The sequence below is a fragment of the Colletotrichum costaricense genome (assembly GCF_030867565.1).
Source record: "Colletotrichum costaricense strain IMI 309622 chromosome Unknown Scaffold_7.1, whole genome shotgun sequence".
Classification (NCBI taxonomy): domain Eukaryota; kingdom Fungi; phylum Ascomycota; class Sordariomycetes; order Glomerellales; family Glomerellaceae; genus Colletotrichum; species Colletotrichum costaricense.
In genome coordinates, this window is record NW_026848236.1 from 1,955,685 (window position 1) to 1,975,908 (window position 20,224).

The following is a 20,224-nucleotide window of genomic DNA, read 5'->3' on the forward strand; positions in this document are numbered from 1 at the left end:
AAACTCCCCCAAAGTACTTAGGCACAATGTCATAGTGAATAGTGACATGTGCTGCCAAACAGAGACCCGGTCACTGTGTTCGCCCAAACGGGAGATACCCATGCCCCTACCACCTCTTCACCTTCTCCAGCTCAAACGTAGTCTCCCGCTGATCTAACCCAACCCCACCAAACGCGCCAGCACCTCCCAGCTCCCGCCCGAGTGTACCTGTGCTTGTACTCTGCCGGGACTCGTAGTGTCAACCACCTTTTAACAACACATTCACTGCCGCCTTTTTCTTTTTCCTTTGAGAGAGAAACGTCACCGCTATTGCCTGTGAAGATCCCTCTTGGATTCCCTTCGCCAGTAAGCATCTCCTGCAGTCTCTTAAGTTTAGTTGCTTCTTGAATCCAAGAGGCCTTCCAGGCGCTTACCATTTTCCGTCCTCCAGCCCACCTCAGATTACTCACCGCGTACAAGCGACCCGCCACTATTTGCCAAAAAGACCCCGCCAGAGCTCTACCGATACGCAATATCGCACATCACCGGGCTCCAGAAACAACAACCACCCTCATACACGCCCTATTTGCACGAACAGCCCTTCTCCCTCCCGGGAATTCGACTCTTTCCTACAACGAAACCTGAGAAAGGGAGCCATGACCAATCACTTATAATGGAAACCCCAATGTCAACTCAAGAGCGCCAGCTCTGTGAGTTTCTCCGAGAGCTTCCCGCAAGATGGAACTACGAGTACGACGATCAAGCGCACCACGACCTGTTGGAAAGTCTATTCTGGTCTTTGGCAGGAGGCGAACGATACATGCCCCTCTTCTTTCCCTCTGGACGTCCTTCGCACAACCTCAAGCTCCACGATGCTCAGGGCGCAGAGGAAGGCGCTGAATACACCGAAGCCGCCCGCGGCAAGCGATGCGGCCACATCTTCAAGCCCGGAGAAGCCTCATACTCCTGTAGGACCTGCAGCACCGATGACACTTGCGTCCTTTGCAGCCGATGCTTCGACTCGACCGATCACGCCGGGCACATGGTTCGCATCAGCATTTCTGTCGGCAACAGTGGATGTTGTGACTGTGGCGATGATGAGGCATGGCGCCTCCCCATGTTCTGTACGATTCACTCCGAGACGAGTCCGGAGAAGGGCGAGGGAAAGGGAAAGGAACCGGCCGGTCTTCCCGAGGACCTGGTGCAGAACATGCAGATGACGATTGGCCGTGTCTTTGACTATATCTGCGACGTCATATCATGCTCACCAGAGCAGCTGCGGCAGGGCAAGACGGCCGACTCTATCCAAGCCGACGAGGAGCTTTCGCGCCTGTCTCCAAGCATCTACGGCGAAGGTCCTTCGGGGCACCCCGAGTACGCACTGGTCCTCTGGAACGACGAGAAGCACACGGTGGAGGATGTCCAGAATCAGATCGCGCGGGCCTGTAGAACAACGGAGGCTCAGGCTCTCGAACGCGCTACTGAGACGGACCTCGTCGGGCGCAGCATTCTGAAGCGGCTCGACGACCTTGACGCTCTTCTTGAGATGGCCACTAAGTTGGAGCATATCAAGGTTACCGTCACCATCAGGTCATCGCGCGACACATTCCGTGAGCAGATGTGTGGGGCCATGATCGAGTGGCTCAGCGACATCTCAGGATGTAGTGTCGGATCAGACCATACCATTCTGCGAAACACCGTCTGCCAGGAGATGATGAAGCCTTGGAGGAAGGGCAGTCCTGGAAGCCATGCTATTGTGGGGAAGGATGGCATCTACGACGAAGAGAGGTTCTTGAGAAATCTCGAACAGTCTCAGTCTTTCACACAGCACGTCTTACTGCAGATGCAGCGTATTGCTGCTCAACAGCAAACAAGAGCTCTTGGCGACAGTGATGATGATGACATCGACATGGGCAGGGGCAACGGCACTCCGGATAGTGACGCGGGCGACGATGACGACGATGATGATATGGACGATATTATGATGGTGGATATCCAGCCTGATGGACCTGGGGATATTGGCCTCGAGTGGCGTGGCAACGATCAAGCTCTGGAAGAAGATGAAGCTACCATGGCCGGTTATCCGCCTCCTCCGCCTCCACCCGCAGCTGCACGCCGGTCTGCCAGAGACCGCGATTTGACGCCTTCAGACTCCGACACTGCTGAGCCCCTGATTGCACCTGCAATATACGCCAAGGCTAACTTGGAAATTCCCAAAACTCCTGGCCAGGGAGAGAAGGCGCCCTCACCGAAGCCAGGTAGGTATTGGCTCGAGACTCCTCCTGGTTACATGAACCGTGAGAATGTTCCCCCGGCGGAGGATGTCTTCCAAAGGGTTCGTCTAGACTGGCTCATTCTATTCGATCTTCGCATGTGGAAGAAGGTACGCAACGACCTTCGATCTCTCTACATCTCAACTGTTGTTTCGATACCCGAATTCAAGCGCATCTTGGGACTGCGATTTGCAGGATTATACACAACGCTGGCTCAACTCTACTTGATTGGAGACAGAGAGCCGGATCACTCCATCATAAACTTGTCTCTACAGATGCTCACGACACCGTCGATCACTGCAGAGATTGTCGAGCGCGGCAATTTCATGACGAGCTTGCTCGCCATCTTCTATACCTTCCTCACCACTAGACAAGTAGGCTACCCATGGGATGTCTCGTCCAATGCTGTCCTCGCCTTCGACTCTGGTTCAGTGACGAATCGGCGTATGTACCACTTCTATCTAGACTTGAAGTATCTTTTCGGCTCGCCAAACGTCCAGGAGAAGCTACGCACCGAGGAGAGATACCTCTTGCAGTTCTTGGATCTCGTCAAGCTACACCAAGGCATTGGGCCGAATGTCCGCGCCATTGGGGAGCACGTCGAATACGAGACGGATAGCTGGATAACGGCTTCTCTAGTGACACGCGAAATCAACAGACTTGCTCGACAACTTGCCGACGCGTACAGGAATGTGCCGGATAACGAGGCACACTTTGTCGCCCAAGCCATCAGATTGACAGCAAAGGCTGTGATTCTTCACTCTATTGGTGCCGAACGCCATCGATTTAAGCAGGCCGAGATCAAGGAAGAGGTCAAGTTCAAGACTCTGGGTGATTTCGAGTTTGACAATGAGTCGGCACGATACGAAGTGGTCAAGTTCACCGTCGAGGAGGACCCCATCAGCTTCCACCACGCCCTCCACTATACGCTCTCGTGGTTGGTGGAGTGCGGAAAGTCTCTCCCTGCCTCAAGCATGCGAGCCCTGCTGAGCTTCACAACGCAAGACTTGAGGGTTCCTCCCCGCTCCATGGGCCGCAAGGTTATGCCAAGAAGGGATAACTCACCGGAAGACAACCTCATGGCTGCATTCGACTACCCCTTGCGGGTTTGCGCTTGGTTGGCGCAGATCAAAGCGAACATGTGGGTTCGCAATGGCATTAGTCTGCGTCACCAGGCGGCGACATATCGTGGAGTCAGCCAAAGAGATGTCTCTCACCACCGAGACATCTTCTTGCTTCAGACTGCCATGGTCACGGCTGATCCAAGCCGCGTCCTCGCATCCATCATTGATCGATTCGGCATGGAGAAATGGGTCAAGGGCTTTTTTGAGCAAAAGTCGGCAGCGCAAGACGATGCGCAGCATTTGGACGTGGTTGAAGACATGATTCACCTCCTGATTGTGTTGCTGAGTGATCGCACATCATTGATTGCCTCCGAGGATGAGCCCAACGCCAATGTCCTCGCCATCCGCCGCGACCTCACTCATATCCTATGCTTCAAGCCCCTTTCGTTCAACGAAATCAGCAACAAGCTGCCCGAGAAGTGGCAGGAGCAAGAGGATTTCCACCGTGTGCTTGATGAAATGGCTTCGTTCAAGCCTCCAGAGGGTGTCTCCGACGTAGGCACTTTTGAGCTACGACCCGAATTCGTTGAGCATATTGATCCTTACATTGCCCACTACAACAAAAACCAGCGTGAGGAGTCCGAGCTAGCTTATCGCAAGAAGATGGCCATCAAGACTGGGAAGCCGGTCGAAGAGATTGTGTACGAGCCCAAACTTCGATCTATTCCCTCAGGACTGTTCAAGGACCTGGCTACGTTCACTAGTACCGGCATGTTTGCCCAGGTCATCTACTACTCCTTGCTCTACCCGCTGGTCGCCGCCAGACTCACGCCAAGCGTGCCATCCACTCGCACTGAGACTTTCCTTCAGGTTGTTCTTCACCTGATTCTCATTGCGATTTCCGAGGACAAGGCGGACGAGAGCGACATGACGGAGGAGTCGCTCAACTCATTTGTCTTTATCTCCTTGACACGCACAGCTCGAAGCAACTTCATGCAAGAAGCGCCTAATGCAAAGACCATCGTCGCGTTGCTGGACATGATGTCTACCAAGGAAGAGTTCAAGGCGTGCCACCCCAAGATCGCTCTCATCCTGAAGAGGATGCGACAGAAGCGTCCACGCAATTTTGAGAACGCATATGTCCGATTGGGTGTATCGGTTGACCGCATTGATACTGCATCCCCTGCCAACAACTCTGCAGAGGAGGAACGCGAGCGCAAGAAGAAGGCCGCACTCAGTCGACAGGCAAAGGTTATGGCTCAGTTCCAACAGCAACAGAAGAGCTTCTTAGAGAACCAGGGCAACATTGACTGGGGCTCGGATCTCGAGGACGAGGAAGAGGCCGAGCAGAACACTGACCGGAAGAACAATTGGAAGTATCCCACTGGCACCTGCATTCTGTGTCAAGAAGACACGGACGACCGTCGTCTTTATGGAACGTTTGCTCTGTTCAACGAGAGTCATATTCTACGACAGACGGATTTACAAGATCCAGACTTCGTTAGGGAAGCCTTCCACACACCTTCCAGCCTGGATCGCTCTGCGGAAGACATCCGGCCATTCGGGGTTGCTCATGAGAATCGACAAGAAGTCACAAAGGTCAACGCTCAAGGCGAGAAGTTTGTTGCCGAACGCCAGACAATTGGCAAGGGCTTCCCCTCCAACCTCTCGCGCCCCGGACCAGTCTCAACTGGCTGCGGCCATATGATGCACTACAGCTGCTTTGAAATGTACTTTGATGCGACAAACCGGCGACACCATCACCAAATTGCCCGACACCATCCTGAGAACCTTCGAAGACAGGAGTTTGTCTGCCCCTTATGCAAGGCTTTAGGAAACGCATTCTTGCCCATCATTTGGAAGGGACAAGAAGAATGTTTCCCCGGGCCCCTTCAATCCCAGCGCATTTTTACAGACTTCCTAGACGCTCAAATGCGATCCGGCTACTACCGCCTTGGTGCGAATCGCCCGCCCGACCAAGTTCAGGCAGGATTCGCCAGCTATACCGCAGGACAAGTCACGGGTTCGCTGGCAGAGAAGGCGCCTCAGCTATTGGAAGAGGCATGGTCGGCTGATGAGTCGGGCCTGGATTCCGTGGTCGTTAACACGCCGCTGACGTCCGTATTCCCGGCAGCCAGCACGCCGGTCTCCAATCGCCGATCTGTACAGAGTGATGGTTCCACTCTCATGACCGAGCTGGCCAAAGTTTACCGCCGCCTTCGCGATACTGTACGGTCTAATAACTTTGAGACTCGCCACGACAGGCTCAATATCGAACTGCGAGAAAAGAACGAGCTCTGCCACAGCGATGTCCTGGCTAAATTAGTCGGGTACTCCACATCGGCTGCGGAGATCCAGCAGCGTGGTACCGAAGCTCAGTATGGTATGACACTGCTGGAGAAGATCCCCGAGCAGAGTCTGACGCACCTCCGCATCTTGGCTGAGACGGCCACTGCGTACCGGGCTGTCGGTGGTCTCAAGGCTGGCGGAGACAACTGGATCGACGAAGAGTTCCGTCTGGATGGCGAACGGCAACACGTTCAACTATTCGTCTCCCAGTACTTTGGGCAGGAGACGGAACACGTTAGGCGTCCCATCGACATCTATCCGCCGTTACTTGGCCAGGACGCCTTCATCTTCCTCACCGAGTGTGTGTTTGGCGTCATTCCGGCGCAGAACTTTGATGTCACCCATATCCTGAGACTTTGTTATCTTGCGGAGATTGTCAAGATTGTCTACCATATGGGACGCAACATCCCGGTGTCTACTTGGGTGAACCATCTTCTCAACAGGGAGACGCAAGATCCGGCACTTAAGAACTTTGCTGAATTCTGTCTCGCAATCACCAAGACTGGCATGGAGATCAACGTATCCCACCATGAGATGCCGGCGGATCTTGGCGAGAACAAGGGCTTCGGACAACCGGAACTGGACAACCTCGAGGGCTACTACACGTTCGTCAAGAAGTACGCTCTGACTTTCCTGAGGAAGAGCGTCATTCTTCTCTACATCAAGTACGGCGTAGACTTCAACAGCCACGTTTCTCCTCAGCCAGACGCGGACGAGCTAGACCGCCTCACTGAAGTACTTCGGGTACCAACCTTTGACGAGATGTGTGCCGCCATCACCGACCACGGTCCCGATTGCGGTTGGCCTGCTTCGACGACGAGTCTAGTCAAGGGATGGATCAGACACCAAATTATGTGGCCAGGCGACGCCGATCGTAAGCTCCCCAAGTCCGCGCTCATCAGTCACCCTGGCATTTTCGAGCTGGTGGGTCTGCCGAAGAACTACGATGCTCTCATCGAGGAAGCTACTCGACGTAAGTGTCCGACGACAGGAAAGGACGTCTCGGATCCCATGATTTGCTTGCTCTGTGGAGAGGTCTTTTGCGGCCAAGCAGTCTGCTGTCTTAGGGAGGAGACGGCGTCTGGCGACCGTGAGCCGCAGAGAATTGGCGGATCGCAGCAACACATGCGAAAGTAAGTCTTCATGATAAGTGGGTGAAATCACGCCCGTGCTGACCTCCCCGTGCTCTAGGTGTCAGGGCAACATCGGCCTCTTCCTCAACATTCGCAAGTGCTGCATCTTTTACTTGTTCAGGTTATCAGGGTCCTTTAGCAGCGCGCCCTACATTGATAAGTACGGTGAGACGGACCTGGGTCTACGCCACGGCCGCCAGCTTTTCTTGAACCAGAAACGCTACGACTCGATGCTGCGTACCACGTTCCTCAGTCACGGAATTCCGAGCTATATTAGTCGTAAGCTCGAGGCGGAGATTAACAATGGTGGATGGGAGACGATTTGAGGTTTCGTCGAGTGGGCAGAAGTGATGAACTCTCGGAGGAAATGAGTGCCACGCATAAAGAGAGACAGTGAATGTGGGGGAGGAAATTGGCGGGCAGGAACACATATTCTTTACGAATTGGGGGCGGGAAGCAAAGAATAGACATGACATGCATCTTGGACCCTTTTGTTATCTTCTCATCGCTAGAGACACATAGCAACTTTTGGGTGCTGGTGGCAGGGAGGCAAACGTCGGAGTTTCGACAGGTTGGCAAAGAGAGTTTGAATTTCAACATAAGCAGAAAAAACGACATTCTGCACAGAAAAGATTCGCTCGAGTTTTATGCTCGGCACCGATGTCTGCCTGTTGAGAAATTTAGGACGGTTATCCATGTGTCTTGGTATCATATTCAGGCCATCACCTATACTCGAGATGACTCTGTTTTCTCCTCCCCTCGATGTACATTCATATATCTGGCCCCCCTTCCGTGTAATATTCTATCACACGCCAGCCATATCGATATCTTCTTCCTGCTTTATCGGCGGTTCCGTGCCATTTACATTGGCGACTTCATCTCCTCCGACCTCCTCACCAATCGCGTGACCATTCGTCAGCGTCTTCTCCGCCCCATCGGTTTCCGTACCGGCAATAGCGGCGGCGGCAGCGGCCACGGCACCAATCTCCCCTTCACCCAACAACCTCTTAAAGATGCGTATCCGTCCATCCTGCCCCGCCGACACCATGACGTCCCCATGGACATCGACCCAGAAACACACGTTGCCACCCTTGCCGCCTCCCCGGTGCGAAGAAGAATCCTTCTTGTGGGCGGGGATGCGCTGAACAACCTCTTTAGTGACGACGTCCCATAGCACAATCTCGCCGTCCTCGCTGGCCGAGGCGATGAAGGCGCCCTCGCCGGGGACGATGCCGAAGCAGCCGCCGATGGCGAAGCGGTTGTTGGCGTGGCCTTGGTACGTCTTTTTCACGGAGCCGGCAACGTAGTCCCAGAGGCGGATGCTGTTGTCGAGGTTAAAGGCAAGGACGAAGCGGCCGTTGGGTGCGAAGCAGACGGACGTTACGGCGGGGTTGTCTTCGTGGACTAGGGTGCGGAGGCACTGGCCTGTGTAAGTGTCCCATATACGACTGTTGTTCGGAGTTAGTAAAGGATCCCAACCAAGTAGAGACGGGGGTAGTCTTGGCCATACGTACATGAGACCGTCCGTCGAACAACTCACGACCAACGTGCCGTCGCATGAAAAGTCGATGCCGCTGACTGGGTCGCTGTGCGCCGGTAAACTACGCATCAAGCGGCCCGCCCTGACATCCCACAAAAAGACGGCCTCGTCGTACGATCCCGAGGCGAGTATGTTTCCCTTGGGCGAGAAGGCGAGACACATCACGTAGTTGTGGTGTCCCCGCAGCGGCAACATGGGATGCGCGGCGGGCGCCGCGTCGTCCTTGGCCATGTGACCCACGCCCTTTGCCGTGACCTTTGGCCGGCCCGTCACCCGGTCCCAGATGCGAATCGACTTGTCGTCGGAGCCCGTCGCCAGGCTCCCGCTGTTGGGGCTCCACGCCACGCAGTTCACGCCGGCCATGTGGCCCACCAGGGTGTCCATGTGTTCCCCCGTGGCCGCGTCCCACGTCTTGACGGTCCCGTCGGCCGAGGCGCTCGCGATCCACCGGCCGTCGGGCGATATCCGCACCTGCGAGACGGGCGCTCCCGCGTGTCCGCTCAGCACCCTTTCCTCCTCGTACCGCGGCCTCACGGGGCCCTTCTTTACGGGCCCGGGTGTCACGGGCGTCGTCACTGTCGCGCCGGTATCTGCGCCGCCGTTGGTCGAGGAGAGCCGTAGCCTGCGGTCGACGGCGCCTGAGAGACTGCCGCCCGATGTAGAAGCAGGCGACCTTGATCCCGCGCGTGACTCATCCTCGTCATCGTCGTCGTCGTCGCTACGTGAGCGGGAGGGTGAGGCGGTCGCCGACCTTGGTGTGCGAGATCGCGACCGCGACCTCGAGTGCGACCGTGATCGAGATTTGGAGTGCGATGAGCGCGAGTAGAATGCCGCCTCGTTGAGCTCATCCTCGCTAGGAGACCTGCTAGGTGTCATGCTAGGACGGCCACGGTTGGTTGACAGGCGGCGGGATGTGCTGGACCGCTGCTTCTTCGTTCTCGTTGTCGTCGCGGTGGTTTTCTTGGCGGCTGCGGCTGCCGTGGTGGTCGTAACTGTCGTGTCGTTGAGCTCATCTGGTGAACTTGATCGCGGTGTCGCGGATGTGCTGTGTGCGACGACTTTGCGACGTTTTGGAGGGGGTTCGGGAAGAGGCGTCGCTGCTGCTGAGGAGCCGAGGTCTGACATTTTTTCGCGTTATGTTTGGGTATGGAGGCACGAGTATATGAGACGGACTCCCAGCTCCCTTTTGTGTTGGTCAAGGAGGCTGTTCATTCGATGGCGGGCGGGGTGGTGGGAAATAATAGCAATTTATGCCCAGGAAAGTCAAAGGCAAGGCTGAATGAACGGACGGCAAGAATGATCAGCAACTTTTGGCGCGTTGAAAAGAAGCAGGGGTTGCTTGACTGACGTTTAGCGGTTGCTTTCCAGCCTCGTCCCCACTGCACAGGTCATTCTGGGGTCAAGCTCTCCCCCTGATAGTGTGTGGGACCACTAAGATAAGAATCCGCTGCTGCCATTTTCGTACCGATTGGCCAATGGCAGAGTGTATGGAGCCTCGTCCGGCCAAGCATCTGTAAGAGTGGGTCGTTCTCTCGTGGACAACCCCCGGCCTGCCGGCAAACGCAAACGGGACGGCTCCAGGAAGTCGAGAAAGGGAAAAAAAGAAAACCGAACGCAACGTCACCAAAAGTCCAAGCGTCCGTTGTAGTGACCTTTTCATCCCATCTCGCAAGAGCCCCGCGATCCGACCTCACCTTTGACGGTAATGCGACTTCATTCTCACATTTTTTTTTTGCAAATGCCATAGCGCCAGCCCAGTTAACTACCTATCATTACAACTGCTGTAGAGTTTGAATCCTACTCTCACACTCCACTTCGGAAGCTTCGGCGTAATCACATACAACTGCCGACCTATCTTGTTGCAGCTCGCTGTCGTCTTACACGCGTTCGACGCTTCTCTTGATCCAATATCTCTTCCCGATTCAAGCCATCTTATTCTTTACCTTTTTCCGCATTCTCCTCAGTGGTCTTCCTATTTCTTCTCCCACATCTTCCCCCATCTCTATAAAACATAATCTCCAGATTCTTCACCTCGTCATCTCAAGACAGCCAACAACATAAACCAACACAATATGGACGACCCTCTCCCAAAGGACCTCCGCCTACTAACACTCAACTGCTGGGGCCTAAAATACATCTCCAAGCTCCGCCCCCAACGCCTCGCAGAAATCGGCCGCCGCATCGCCGCCCTCCCGGACCCGCCCCACGTCGTCGCCCTCCAAGAGTGCTGGGTCACCTCCGACTACGACGCCATCCGCGCCGAGACCGCCGCCGTCCTGCCCCACGGCAAGTTCTACTACTCGGGCCCCTTTGGCGGCGGCCTCGCCGTCCTATCCCGCTGGCCCATCGACGAGAGCTCCATGCGCGCGTACCCCCTCAACGGCAGACCCACGGCCTTTTGGCGAGGCGACTGGTACGTCGGCAAGGGCATCGCCTGCGCCCGCATCCCCGTCCGCCTCGCCGGCGCAGACGGCGGCCCCGGCAGAGACCACGTCCTGAGCATCTTCAACACCCACACACACGCGCCCTACACCGAAAACCAACCGGGCGACACCTACCTCGCCCACCGCCTCGCCCAGTCCTGGGAAATGTCCAAACTCCTCCGCGCCGCAACCCAGCGCGGCGACCTCGCCCTCGCCATGGGCGACTTCAACATGCGGCCCCTATCCCTCCCGCACCGCATCATCACAGCCCACGCACCCGTCCACGACGTCTGGCGCGTCCTCCACCCAGACTCGTCTCTCGGCGCCGCAGACGATCCCTTGGAAAAAGCCCGCGGTAGACCCGTCCCCTCGGCCGACTTCAACCTCGTCGAGAACGGCGCCACCTCGGACCACGTCTACAACACCTGGCGCTGGTCCAAGGAGCAGCAGAAGAAGCTTGGCGAGGGGAAAGAACCCATCGTCGTACCGCCAGACACGCCCGACAGAAAGGGGAAACGCCTGGACTACATCTTCTTCGGCTCCGGTAGAGGAGGTGGTGGTGGTGGTGACGACGATGGCAGCGGCGACTGGGTCGTCCGCAGCGCCAAAGTCGGCATGGTCGAGCCGCATCCCACCCTCGGCTGCTCCCTAAGCGACCACTTCGCCGTCGAGGCAACGCTGGCATACCAGACACCACACCATCGCCACCAAGGCCTCGATGCAACGGAAAACGATAACGAGACGTCCTACCTCCAGGACGCCTCAGCCAGCTCCCACCGCGACTCCTTCACGTCCGAGAACCCCCCTATTTCCGAAGTGCCAGGCAAAGGTCTTCCGGCGCCAGTCTACGACGAGATTCTCTCTGTGACACGTCAGTACATCCACCGGGAAGAGAATCAACGGCGCTGGCGGGGATTACACTTTTTGGCATGGTTTGCCGTCCTGATAGCGTGCCTTATAGCTGTGTGGTTCAGCCCACACAACTTTGTTGCCTTTGTTCTCATGCTCCTGAGCAGTCTCGGACTGGTTGCTGGTGTTGTTGACGGTCTCATGTCACTCCTCTTCTTCAACTCAGAACTCAGAGCCTTGAAGGAGTTTGAATGGGAAATCACAAACGCCAAAAGGCATGCGCGAGGTTCTGTTTCAGAGGAGACAGTAAAGAGAGAAAAGTCTTTCTAAGAACCCGAATGACTATTGTCCTGCCTAGTATAATAATACCCCAGACTCTAGGCTTAGTTGACGGTGCCTCCACAGCATGTTACACGCGCCAGAGGAGAGGCTGATATGTAATGAAGAATAATGTCTATTCATACTTGGCGTTGCTCTTTCCTTCTCATAATGGCGCAACACACCTTGTACGTGTAACCAGCCCATACTTCCATCAGTAGCTGCTTCAATCTTGCCCCTCTGCCCAACGTCTCCTCGACTGACAACGCATTCCTCCCCTTGTTCAAGAATTTGTAGGGTAGACTGTTCCAACAGGCCTGCGACTGGCCATGTCTTTGCGTCGCCACGAATAACCTAGAAAAGCTGTTCGCTTCCTCATCTGAAGAACTTCCTCCTTGACCCAACGGTCCCGCAGTAACTTGTCTCTTGGGCGCTTGCATTCTTTTCGTCCGACTCTTCTGACGTACCATTTGAGAAAGGCCTTTTCAACATCTTCCAGAAAGGCATGATCGTCCATATCGCGATCGAATCGTTTCAACTTGGATGAATCGTAGGGTTTGGAGATGAACTCAGTGGCCAGACACCTCACATCGTCTTCAAAGTCGTACTGTAGAAACCTTAGACGGAGATCGTCCAGGTTCTCCGACCCCTCCGCTATCTCGGAATCCATTGAGTCAGACCAGTCGCTGATCGGCTCATCTTCCTCAAAGTAGTGAGAGTCGGCGTAGCTTTGAATATGTGGTATCCACTCTGGCCGACTGGAGCGTATTGCTTCCCAAGGAACGCCCCGAAACCACGGGTGGGCCTTGATCTCGGATGCGTCGTTATTGAAAACGTATTGACTCGGTATTTTTTTGTAGCCCTGAAGCTTCTCCCAACTTCGTCGAGCATCTTGGTTGCGATACTCGGGTGATGAGAGACGGCTGTCTTTGTCCTGAAGCAGATCGTTGATCAATTGCCGGCATACTCTCGAGACTGGAGGCCCGTCAATAGGAAACACCAAGCTTTTCCGATATTCCTGCTCTCACAATCAGAGAAATCTACAATGGGAAGTTCTGTCCAAACTTACGAGGATGTTCTGCTTGGTATAGTGACGACCCTTCTCCGAGAGAAACGGCGTGTGCCCATATAGGCACTCGTAAAGGATGATTCCGATACTCCACTAGTCGCACCTACCATCATACTTCTCTCCCATGACCACCTCTGGAGCCATATACTGGCTTGTGCCAACAATGGAGCGGGCCGAGGATCGGCGTGTCTCTGCTGTTCGCCAACCAAGCAGCTGGTCGACTTTTACAATCTCGTCTGCGTTTGTTTCGACGACATTGAACGGACATTCAAGCCCATCAAACTTGGTTCGGAGCAATTCTGACGGGGGATAGTGCTTGGATGACCCTTCCTGAGATGATCGTCGCCTCGCCCGTCCACCATCGCGGGCGGCTTTTTGATCCTCGCCATCACCGTCTAGCGTAACACCTGTCAGGGCCAGAATTGACTGTCGCTGCCACTTGTAGTAGGAGGTGTCATGGGACCAATGGTCGTCAAAAGCCAGCCCGAAATCCGAGATTTTCAGGTGACCGTCGGCACCGATGAGGAAGTTGTCTGGTTTGACATCTCGGTGGATGCATCCAAGTCTGTGGGCCTCTTCGACGCAAAGTATCATCTCGGCGATGTAGAATCGAGTTCTGGACTCGGTCAAGATGTTTTCGCGAATCAGAAGACCAAGAAAGTCTCCCCCCGGCATGTAGTCCATTAGGAGGTAAAGATTCACTGGATCCTGGAAACTGGATATCAGGGGCACCACCCTAGCCCCGGTTAGCATGGAAGAACAGCGTTGGCCAGCACATCGAGAGGACTTTGCTCACCATTCTGAATTCTCAGAGGCCGCCAAGAAGTCTCTTTCCGCTCGCAAGTGCCCTTCTTGGCAGCTTCGAATCATGTCAGACTTCCGAATGACCTTCATAGCAAATACCTGTCGTCGGCATCGGTCCCATACAAGCTTGACAACTCCGAAGCTCCCTTTTCCGAGGATTTGCAGGGTCTCGAGGTTTTCCAAGTCCGATCCTCGCCTCGTTTCAGCGCTAGACGTTGTTGACTATGCAACTCTGCAGCTGTGAGTTTTGGCGTTTCTTTGCTCGCGGAGGAAATTGGTCTCCATTGCAAAGAAGAGCCTCCAGTAATAGTCTCTCTCACTGGGGCCGAGGTGACCTCCATACTGATCCAGATTTCGTTGGTGCTCGGCGATACGCTGTTCACGTGGTGTGGGACGACTACTCAAAGCATCCTCGAAGTAGGTCTCCAGGTAGATTCTGGCTGCTGCTGCCTTTTCGACCGTGTGGACCCTTTGTTTATCAGAGAGTTGGTTCCAATCTAGTCGTCCCCAGGGTGTGTACTGGGGCGCCGAAGAAAGCTCAAGTTCCAAGTCAGGTGGCGGATTTGTGGCGGCTGGCTCAAGAGGGTGGTTTGTGACGGGCTGGGCAATTGGGTATCGCAGAGGGCGGGACTGTATTGCCTTGTGAGTGGGCTTCCCTCTTATGTCCATGAACCTGTGAATGAAGTTCCTGGTTCTGGTGGACCTAGCACTGCCCGAGGACTGTAGGTCTGCTTTGTGTGTTAGCTGGTGATGGTTGGCCTTTTAGTCAGCCTCTACCCACGTTGATGATGGCGGTATCTTCCCTTGAACAAATGGGTTAGTGGGGTCGCCTGAAGATGAGGACGGGGATTCCAAAGAGTGTGCTGTGCCTGGCCGTCGACTTCTGGACTGAGGTCTGTTGGGAGTGTGTGGTTGGCGTCTATGGCTGTTGCCGTGAGGGTCGGATTTGAACGTGCGACGATGCTGCTGCGGAGAACTTGTTGATGCATGATGTTTACTAGTGATGGAGAAATTAATTGAAGAGGTAATGAGACCTGCTGGCATAACGACTTGTGATAAATGCGGGGTCCAAAAGAGAGGCGGACGAGCAGTCCGGCTATGATGGTGTTTGGCCTGGTGGCATGTCGTCTGAGAAGATGTAGGCAGATTAGGAACGAGGATATGGATCGTTGTCCTCGGCCAACGGTTGCATTGAGGAGGGACTTGCCAAAAGCAGCTTGACCACCTTGGCCGTTTCAATTGATCGACAATGGGCAAGTGAGCTTCATTCAGGATAGTCACCGGCGAGGAGGCAGGTAAGTACGCTGTAAATTGAGCTTGCCTCAGCATCTCAGGACGTCATCACAAGTTTCTAGGCACGATCGGTTGCCGAGGAGGAAGGCTCGCCGGGAGATTCAAGGTAAGAAGTAAGGAGACTTTGATTTTCATAAAAGGAAACCGGAGCTAAGTACAGACCGACCGGAAGAAAACCATCCATGTCCGGTGAGAGAAATTTCCTACATCAACAGAAAACTCTTTTTGTGATACGCCAACTAATGCAGTGTAAGTCCTCGCCTCGTCATCCCATCAAACACATTCTGCTTCTCGTACCCCACGAGGGGACTGCGAATCTTCGCAGATAGCCACAGGTCGGAGACTATCCATTGCGGCAACAGCGCATATATCGCGACTCAGCGAATCCCATCGCCGTCACACATCATTACGAGGGAAGGTCGGCGTCTGGAACGCCGGGGCCCAGCAGGGGCTCGCCATCTTTCCATGGCGTGCTCGCCGGGCAAAATAGGGTAGAATACAGTGAGAAGCATCCTGAATCGGCGTCTCGCCGCCAAAAGGGGGTCTTGCTAGTGAGGAAGCGACCTGTTTACTTGATCTCAAGGAGCTTAACGTCGAAGGTCAGGGTGCTCTTGGCAGGAATGCCGGGCAGGCTCTTGTTGCCGTAGGCGAGGTTGGCGGGGATGGTAAGACGACGCTCACCACCGATGGCCATGCCGATGACACCAATGTCCCAGCCCTTGATGACCTGGCCCTTGCCAGCCTTGAAGGTGAAAGGCTTGCCCTTCTTGTTGGCTAGAAATATGAGTTAGCGAGATATCTAGAAGAAAGAAACATTCGAACTCGGCGCTTACCATCGAAGACCTTGCCGTCGTCGAGCTTGCCAATGTAGCGGACGCTGACGCTGTCACCGTTCTTGACAGCGCGGCCAGTACCAGGCTTGCGGTCGTCAATGGTGACTCCCTGAACGACCTTGACGCCACCCGCGGGCTTGCCAGCCTGCTTGGCCTTCTCAGCGGAGCCGGTAGGGCCCTGCTCGAGGTTCTTGGCGAACTGAACCTTCTTGTCGGACTTGGGGGTGGTCTTCTCCTCGGCGGCGACGGCCTCACCCTTGTTGTTCTTGAGCTTCTTCTTGTCCTTCTTGGAGGTCTTGGTCTCGTCGTCGGCCTTGATCAGGTCGTCGAGGCTCTCGGCAGCGCGCTTCTTGCCCTTCTTGCCAGTCTCGACCAGCTTGGGGGCCTCCTCCTCGTCGGTATCGACTTCCATGACGCGCGGGTCCTCGGTGTCGTCAAGGTCGTCGCTGTCCTCATCGGGCATGCCGTACTCGAGCTCATCGGGGGACAGGTCGTACTCGTCGTCGTCCTCGTCCTCGTCGGATCCCTCCTCCTCCTCATCGTCGATAACGTAGTTACCGGTGAGGTGGACGGTGTGGGTACCAGAAACGACGAAGAAAACCTTCTCACCCTCCTGGACGGTGATGTCAAGGGGCTGCTGGTAGTTCTGCGCGGTTATTAGCAATCAAAATTTTCCCCTCTAGACTCGCACGGTCTATTCGCAACTTACGCGCTCGGTGTCGAGAGTGCAGATGACAAAGTTCTCAAGGTCAAGGCCCTCCTCGTCGTCATCGCTCTCCTCGTCATCCTCCTCATCATCAGAGGCCTTGCCCTTGCCCTTCTTGCTAGACTTTCCGTTGGGCTTGGCATCGTCCATCTCCTCGTCAGACTCCTCCTCGTTGACAGCCTCGATCAGCTTCTTAAGGGCCTCAGCCTGCTTCTGCTTCTTGGACTTGGAGGGGTCGCTGGGACCTCCGTTAGGCTCATCATCGTCATCGGACGACTCGTCGTCATCGCCGTTGGCGTCAATGAGAGACTGAAGGTAGTCCTCATCGATCTCGTCATCCTCGCCGGCCTCGAGGTCGTCACCGAAGCGCTGCTTGACGAGGCGAAGGGTAGAGCGGGGGACAGCAGGAATGTTGCCATCAGCATCGGCCTCGGGAGCCTCAGAGGGATCAATGGCGGCCATGGTGATGCGGAACTGGGAAATCCCAAGGTTAGTTAATCGTGAATAAGCAGGAGTGCGCCGGCGCCCAGCGCAAGTTGCGACCTGGCCGGAGCCTGCGCTCAAGTGCCTACAGGCAAAGAAACAGGGCAGAGAGATGCACATACAGTGGCAGGGAAGTCGGGGTTGGCGGGAATGAGGATCTCGCCGGCGGGGACCTCGAGCCCGTAGAGAGCGACAGGAAGCTGGGCCATTGTGCTAATTGTAAATGTGGTATGTGAATGAGACTAGTAAAAGTTGGTGCTCTTGCACTTGATGATTGCTCTTCAAGGAGGTCGAAAAACAAAGACCGTTCGTTCTTGAAGGGATTATTTGGGGGTATGGAAAGACTAGGGAGAGGAAGAAGATGGGGTGGGATTCGAGTGTGAGAGGGAGGTTGTACAGAAAAGTCGAGGTTCTCGAAGAACTTTTGCCTGAAATTTTTTTCCACTCGACGACCAGACCAGACGGAACTTTTTTTTTCTTTTCTTTTTTTTCTTGGTCTCGACCCCACCGCTGGCGGCGCTAGTGCTGCCTTATCCTGTCTTATCGGCCTTATCACACCATGGCAACCAAGGCGCAACGGCAGGGAAGGTGCGTCTGGGGAAGGAGCTGCATTGGACCCTTGCCCAAAAATGCCCCAAAAATGCCCAAAACGACGTCTTCACCGGCGCTTTTGTGGACGGTGAGGACCCTCCACTCGTACACCGCTTTCTGCCTGGGCTCACTCGGTGCTGATGCTGTTGACGAAGTCTGTGCTGCCTTTGAGATCCTTCGAGGTGCCTTTGTTGCGCCATCAAGGATCACTCATTCTTACTGCATACCATATTCTGATGAGATATCAATAGCAACTTGGTCAAAGGGTTTTCGATCATTTCGTTGGGCAAATCCGAGATCTCGTCAGTATACGGACATAGATGATTAGTATCTCTCCTGCATGTCCTGTAGACAGAACAGGTACACAATTTCTACCTTGGAAACTGCAAGTTCCTCGTCCGTCTCCCAAATCTCCGTCTTTTTCTGATATTCATCATTCGTCATCTTCGACTACCTACCTCGACTTCACAAACCAAGCCTTGACAAGCTGCCACACAAACCCCAAAGCAAACCTCGTCTGCCCCTGCTCATACATCTGGCCCCTCTCACCAACTTCCGCCATCTTACACGCAATCTCGACAATCGGCCCCGGAAAGAGGCGCCTCTCGCTGCTCCGAGCGTACGCCGCCACCAGATCGTTCCCGTTCGTGATGCCACCTGTGGATATGCAACCATGATTTAGTAAAACAGACATAAAGAGCAGAAAGAGAAGAGAAGAAAAACATACCACAGCTCCAAAGATTACCATCCCGACACCATCGAAACTCATCCCCCACAAACCTCGCATCCGGAAACCTCTTCTTCAAAACATCCTGCAGACCCCTCGGCCCGCACACCTTCCTCCCCTCCAAAACCCCCGCGGCACCACACAAGAACGCGCCCGTACAGACACTCAGCACGTCCGTCCTCTTTCCCTTTCCTCCCTCCCCCTCCTCCTCATCAGCATGTCCCCTCAAAAACGCCAAGGTCTCCTCATCCCAGCTCGCCGCCGGATCCGGTCCGGGGACGAGCAGGATATCCAGCATGCCCGGCTGGACCTCCGGGCTGGAGACGTCGTGCGTCGGCCGGATCTTGACGCCCGCCGTCAAGGGGAGCTGAGGAGGAACAAGGTGTTCTGCTGCCTCCGGGGCCGAGTTCGAGCTACAGCTAGAGCTAGAGCTGGGGCTAGTCTTTGCAGAAATGTAGTAGATTTCCACGCTTGGCGCCAAGTTCGGGATGTGTTTGGGTATCATGGGCAGACCGCCCAGGTACTCTCTCGACATCATAAACAAGACGTCTACGCAGGCCATGTCGAGGAGCTGACACTCGGACGGCATAAAGACCCCAATCTTGACCATTTCGGTACTGGTGTTTGCCATTTTGTGTGTTTTTTTCTTCTTCTTTGAGTTTTGTCGTGAAATTCTACAAGGTGGATTGAAGCAATCCCTGGATGGGGCACTGGATTCCAACAATATGTTCAATGCGTCCTGGCATGGCTGTCTTGGTATCATCGTCAAGGTATCAAACCCCATCCAGCTTTATACTGAAGCCAAACAGCCTATCGACCGTCCGTCCTCCGAATGCTGCCGTCCTTTACATCGCGGTCCGAAAGCCTATCGGTATAGCCAACAACCAAGCAGAAAGACACTGGGCATCCGGTGGCTGACATTCATGGGAGCTGATTGGGTGTCATCTCTTAACTTCCGAGAGGCTTCGGGGTTCTAGCGGCTCGTCCTCAGCGGTGCTGGTCCGTCTAAAGGATGACCGACCATTGTAAGCTGATTGGAACGGCTTCCCGTCCTTCCAGGTTGGCTACGTTCGTTCAGAATTCTCTCCTCCATGATGATCAATCCTCTTGCATCTATTAACGAGGGAGCTTTGGCCGGGTGGTTTCCTCTAAAGATGCGTGAGGGTGCTTCATGTTCATGTCTACCATACTCGCCATGATCAACTCATAACCACAAGGAACCCATGATAAGTCACCGAGAATGGGTCGCAAGCAATGTATAATTCACGTCAATTTTATCGTGGCAACGTTCTTCCTGTTAACCACGCCGTCCAACCCACGTCTTAGCGTCAATTGCCATGATCATGAATCGTTCTATGTACACACAAGATTAAATATTATAGGACTCGTCCAAATTAATGGGCTCCGGGATTCTGTTGTGTCGGCCTCCCGTCTTGCTCTTTTGGAGCCCATTGTCAGCTGTTCCTGCTGGGCTTGTCCCGTCCCCAGCGGATGCAGTCATCTTTCGTCACCATCCCGGCATCTTCCTGCCGCTGGTGGGTGAGCCTCGTCATGCTGGCCTGGATATGTCCGACCTCATCGTTTCCACTTCGTCTTCCGTATAAGCGAATGCACTTGGACGGCTCTCTCGCTCGTCAAGTTCCTGCGTATTGCTCCGAGAACTCCGGTTTGAGGCCCCATAAATCCCCGAAATCTCTAGAATGCCGATACCATGCCATGCCATGCATATCAAGAATGCCCTCATCTATTTACACGTGAGGCTCTTGGGAGCCCCAACTTCTTCAAACACG

At 54.7% G+C, this 20,224-nt stretch overlaps 7 protein-coding genes across 7 annotated transcripts; 2 read left to right on the forward strand and 5 right to left on the reverse strand.

Annotated features, from left to right (window-relative positions):
- Nucleotides 1-652: 652 nt before the first annotated feature.
- On the forward strand, nt 653-7,124 carry CCOS01_07831 (uncharacterized protein; the record flags this gene model as incomplete). The annotated part of the gene is made up of 2 exons (XM_060455994.1): nt 653-6,798; nt 6,857-7,124. 2 exons carry the CDS (start codon nt 653-655, stop codon nt 7,122-7,124), a joined length of 6,414 nt encoding a protein of 2,137 aa, XP_060313886.1.
- A 479-nt stretch (nt 7,125-7,603) lies between these two features.
- On the reverse strand, nt 7,604-9,463 carry CCOS01_07832 (WD domain-containing protein; the record flags this gene model as incomplete). The annotated part of the gene is made up of 2 exons (XM_060455995.1): nt 7,604-8,246; nt 8,313-9,463. 2 exons carry the CDS (start codon nt 9,461-9,463, stop codon nt 7,604-7,606), a joined length of 1,794 nt encoding a protein of 597 aa, XP_060313887.1.
- A 947-nt stretch (nt 9,464-10,410) lies between these two features.
- Nucleotides 10,411-11,940, forward strand: CCOS01_07833 (endonuclease/Exonuclease/phosphatase; the record flags this gene model as incomplete). The annotated part of the gene is made up of 1 exon (XM_060455996.1): nt 10,411-11,940. One exon carries the CDS (start codon nt 10,411-10,413, stop codon nt 11,938-11,940), a length of 1,530 nt encoding a protein of 509 aa, XP_060313888.1.
- Nucleotides 11,941-12,211: 271 nt separating this feature from the next.
- Nucleotides 12,212-14,790, reverse strand: CCOS01_07834 (uncharacterized protein; the record flags this gene model as incomplete). The annotated part of the gene is made up of 5 exons (XM_060455997.1): nt 12,212-12,903; nt 13,105-13,733; nt 13,794-13,992; nt 14,122-14,529; nt 14,583-14,790. The coding sequence occupies 5 exons, from the start codon at nt 14,788-14,790 to the stop codon at nt 12,212-12,214; spliced, it is 2,136 nt and encodes a 711-aa protein (XP_060313889.1).
- An 872-nt stretch (nt 14,791-15,662) lies between these two features.
- On the reverse strand, nt 15,663-17,325 carry CCOS01_07835 (FKBP-type peptidyl-prolyl cis-trans isomerase; the record flags this gene model as incomplete). Its single annotated transcript, XM_060455998.1, has 4 exons — nt 15,663-15,868; nt 15,928-16,573; nt 16,637-17,107; nt 17,239-17,325. 4 exons carry the CDS (start codon nt 17,323-17,325, stop codon nt 15,663-15,665), a joined length of 1,410 nt encoding a protein of 469 aa, XP_060313890.1.
- A 343-nt stretch (nt 17,326-17,668) lies between these two features.
- Nucleotides 17,669-17,985, reverse strand: CCOS01_07836 (uncharacterized protein; the record flags this gene model as incomplete). Its single annotated transcript, XM_060455999.1, has 2 exons — nt 17,669-17,872; nt 17,935-17,985. The coding sequence occupies 2 exons, from the start codon at nt 17,983-17,985 to the stop codon at nt 17,669-17,671; spliced, it is 255 nt and encodes an 84-aa protein (XP_060313891.1).
- A 176-nt stretch (nt 17,986-18,161) lies between these two features.
- On the reverse strand, nt 18,162-19,065 carry CCOS01_07837 (ThiJ/PfpI family protein; the record flags this gene model as incomplete). Its single annotated transcript, XM_060456000.1, has 2 exons — nt 18,162-18,364; nt 18,435-19,065. The coding sequence occupies 2 exons, from the start codon at nt 19,063-19,065 to the stop codon at nt 18,162-18,164; spliced, it is 834 nt and encodes a 277-aa protein (XP_060313892.1).
- Nucleotides 19,066-20,224: the final 1,159 nt, after the last annotated feature.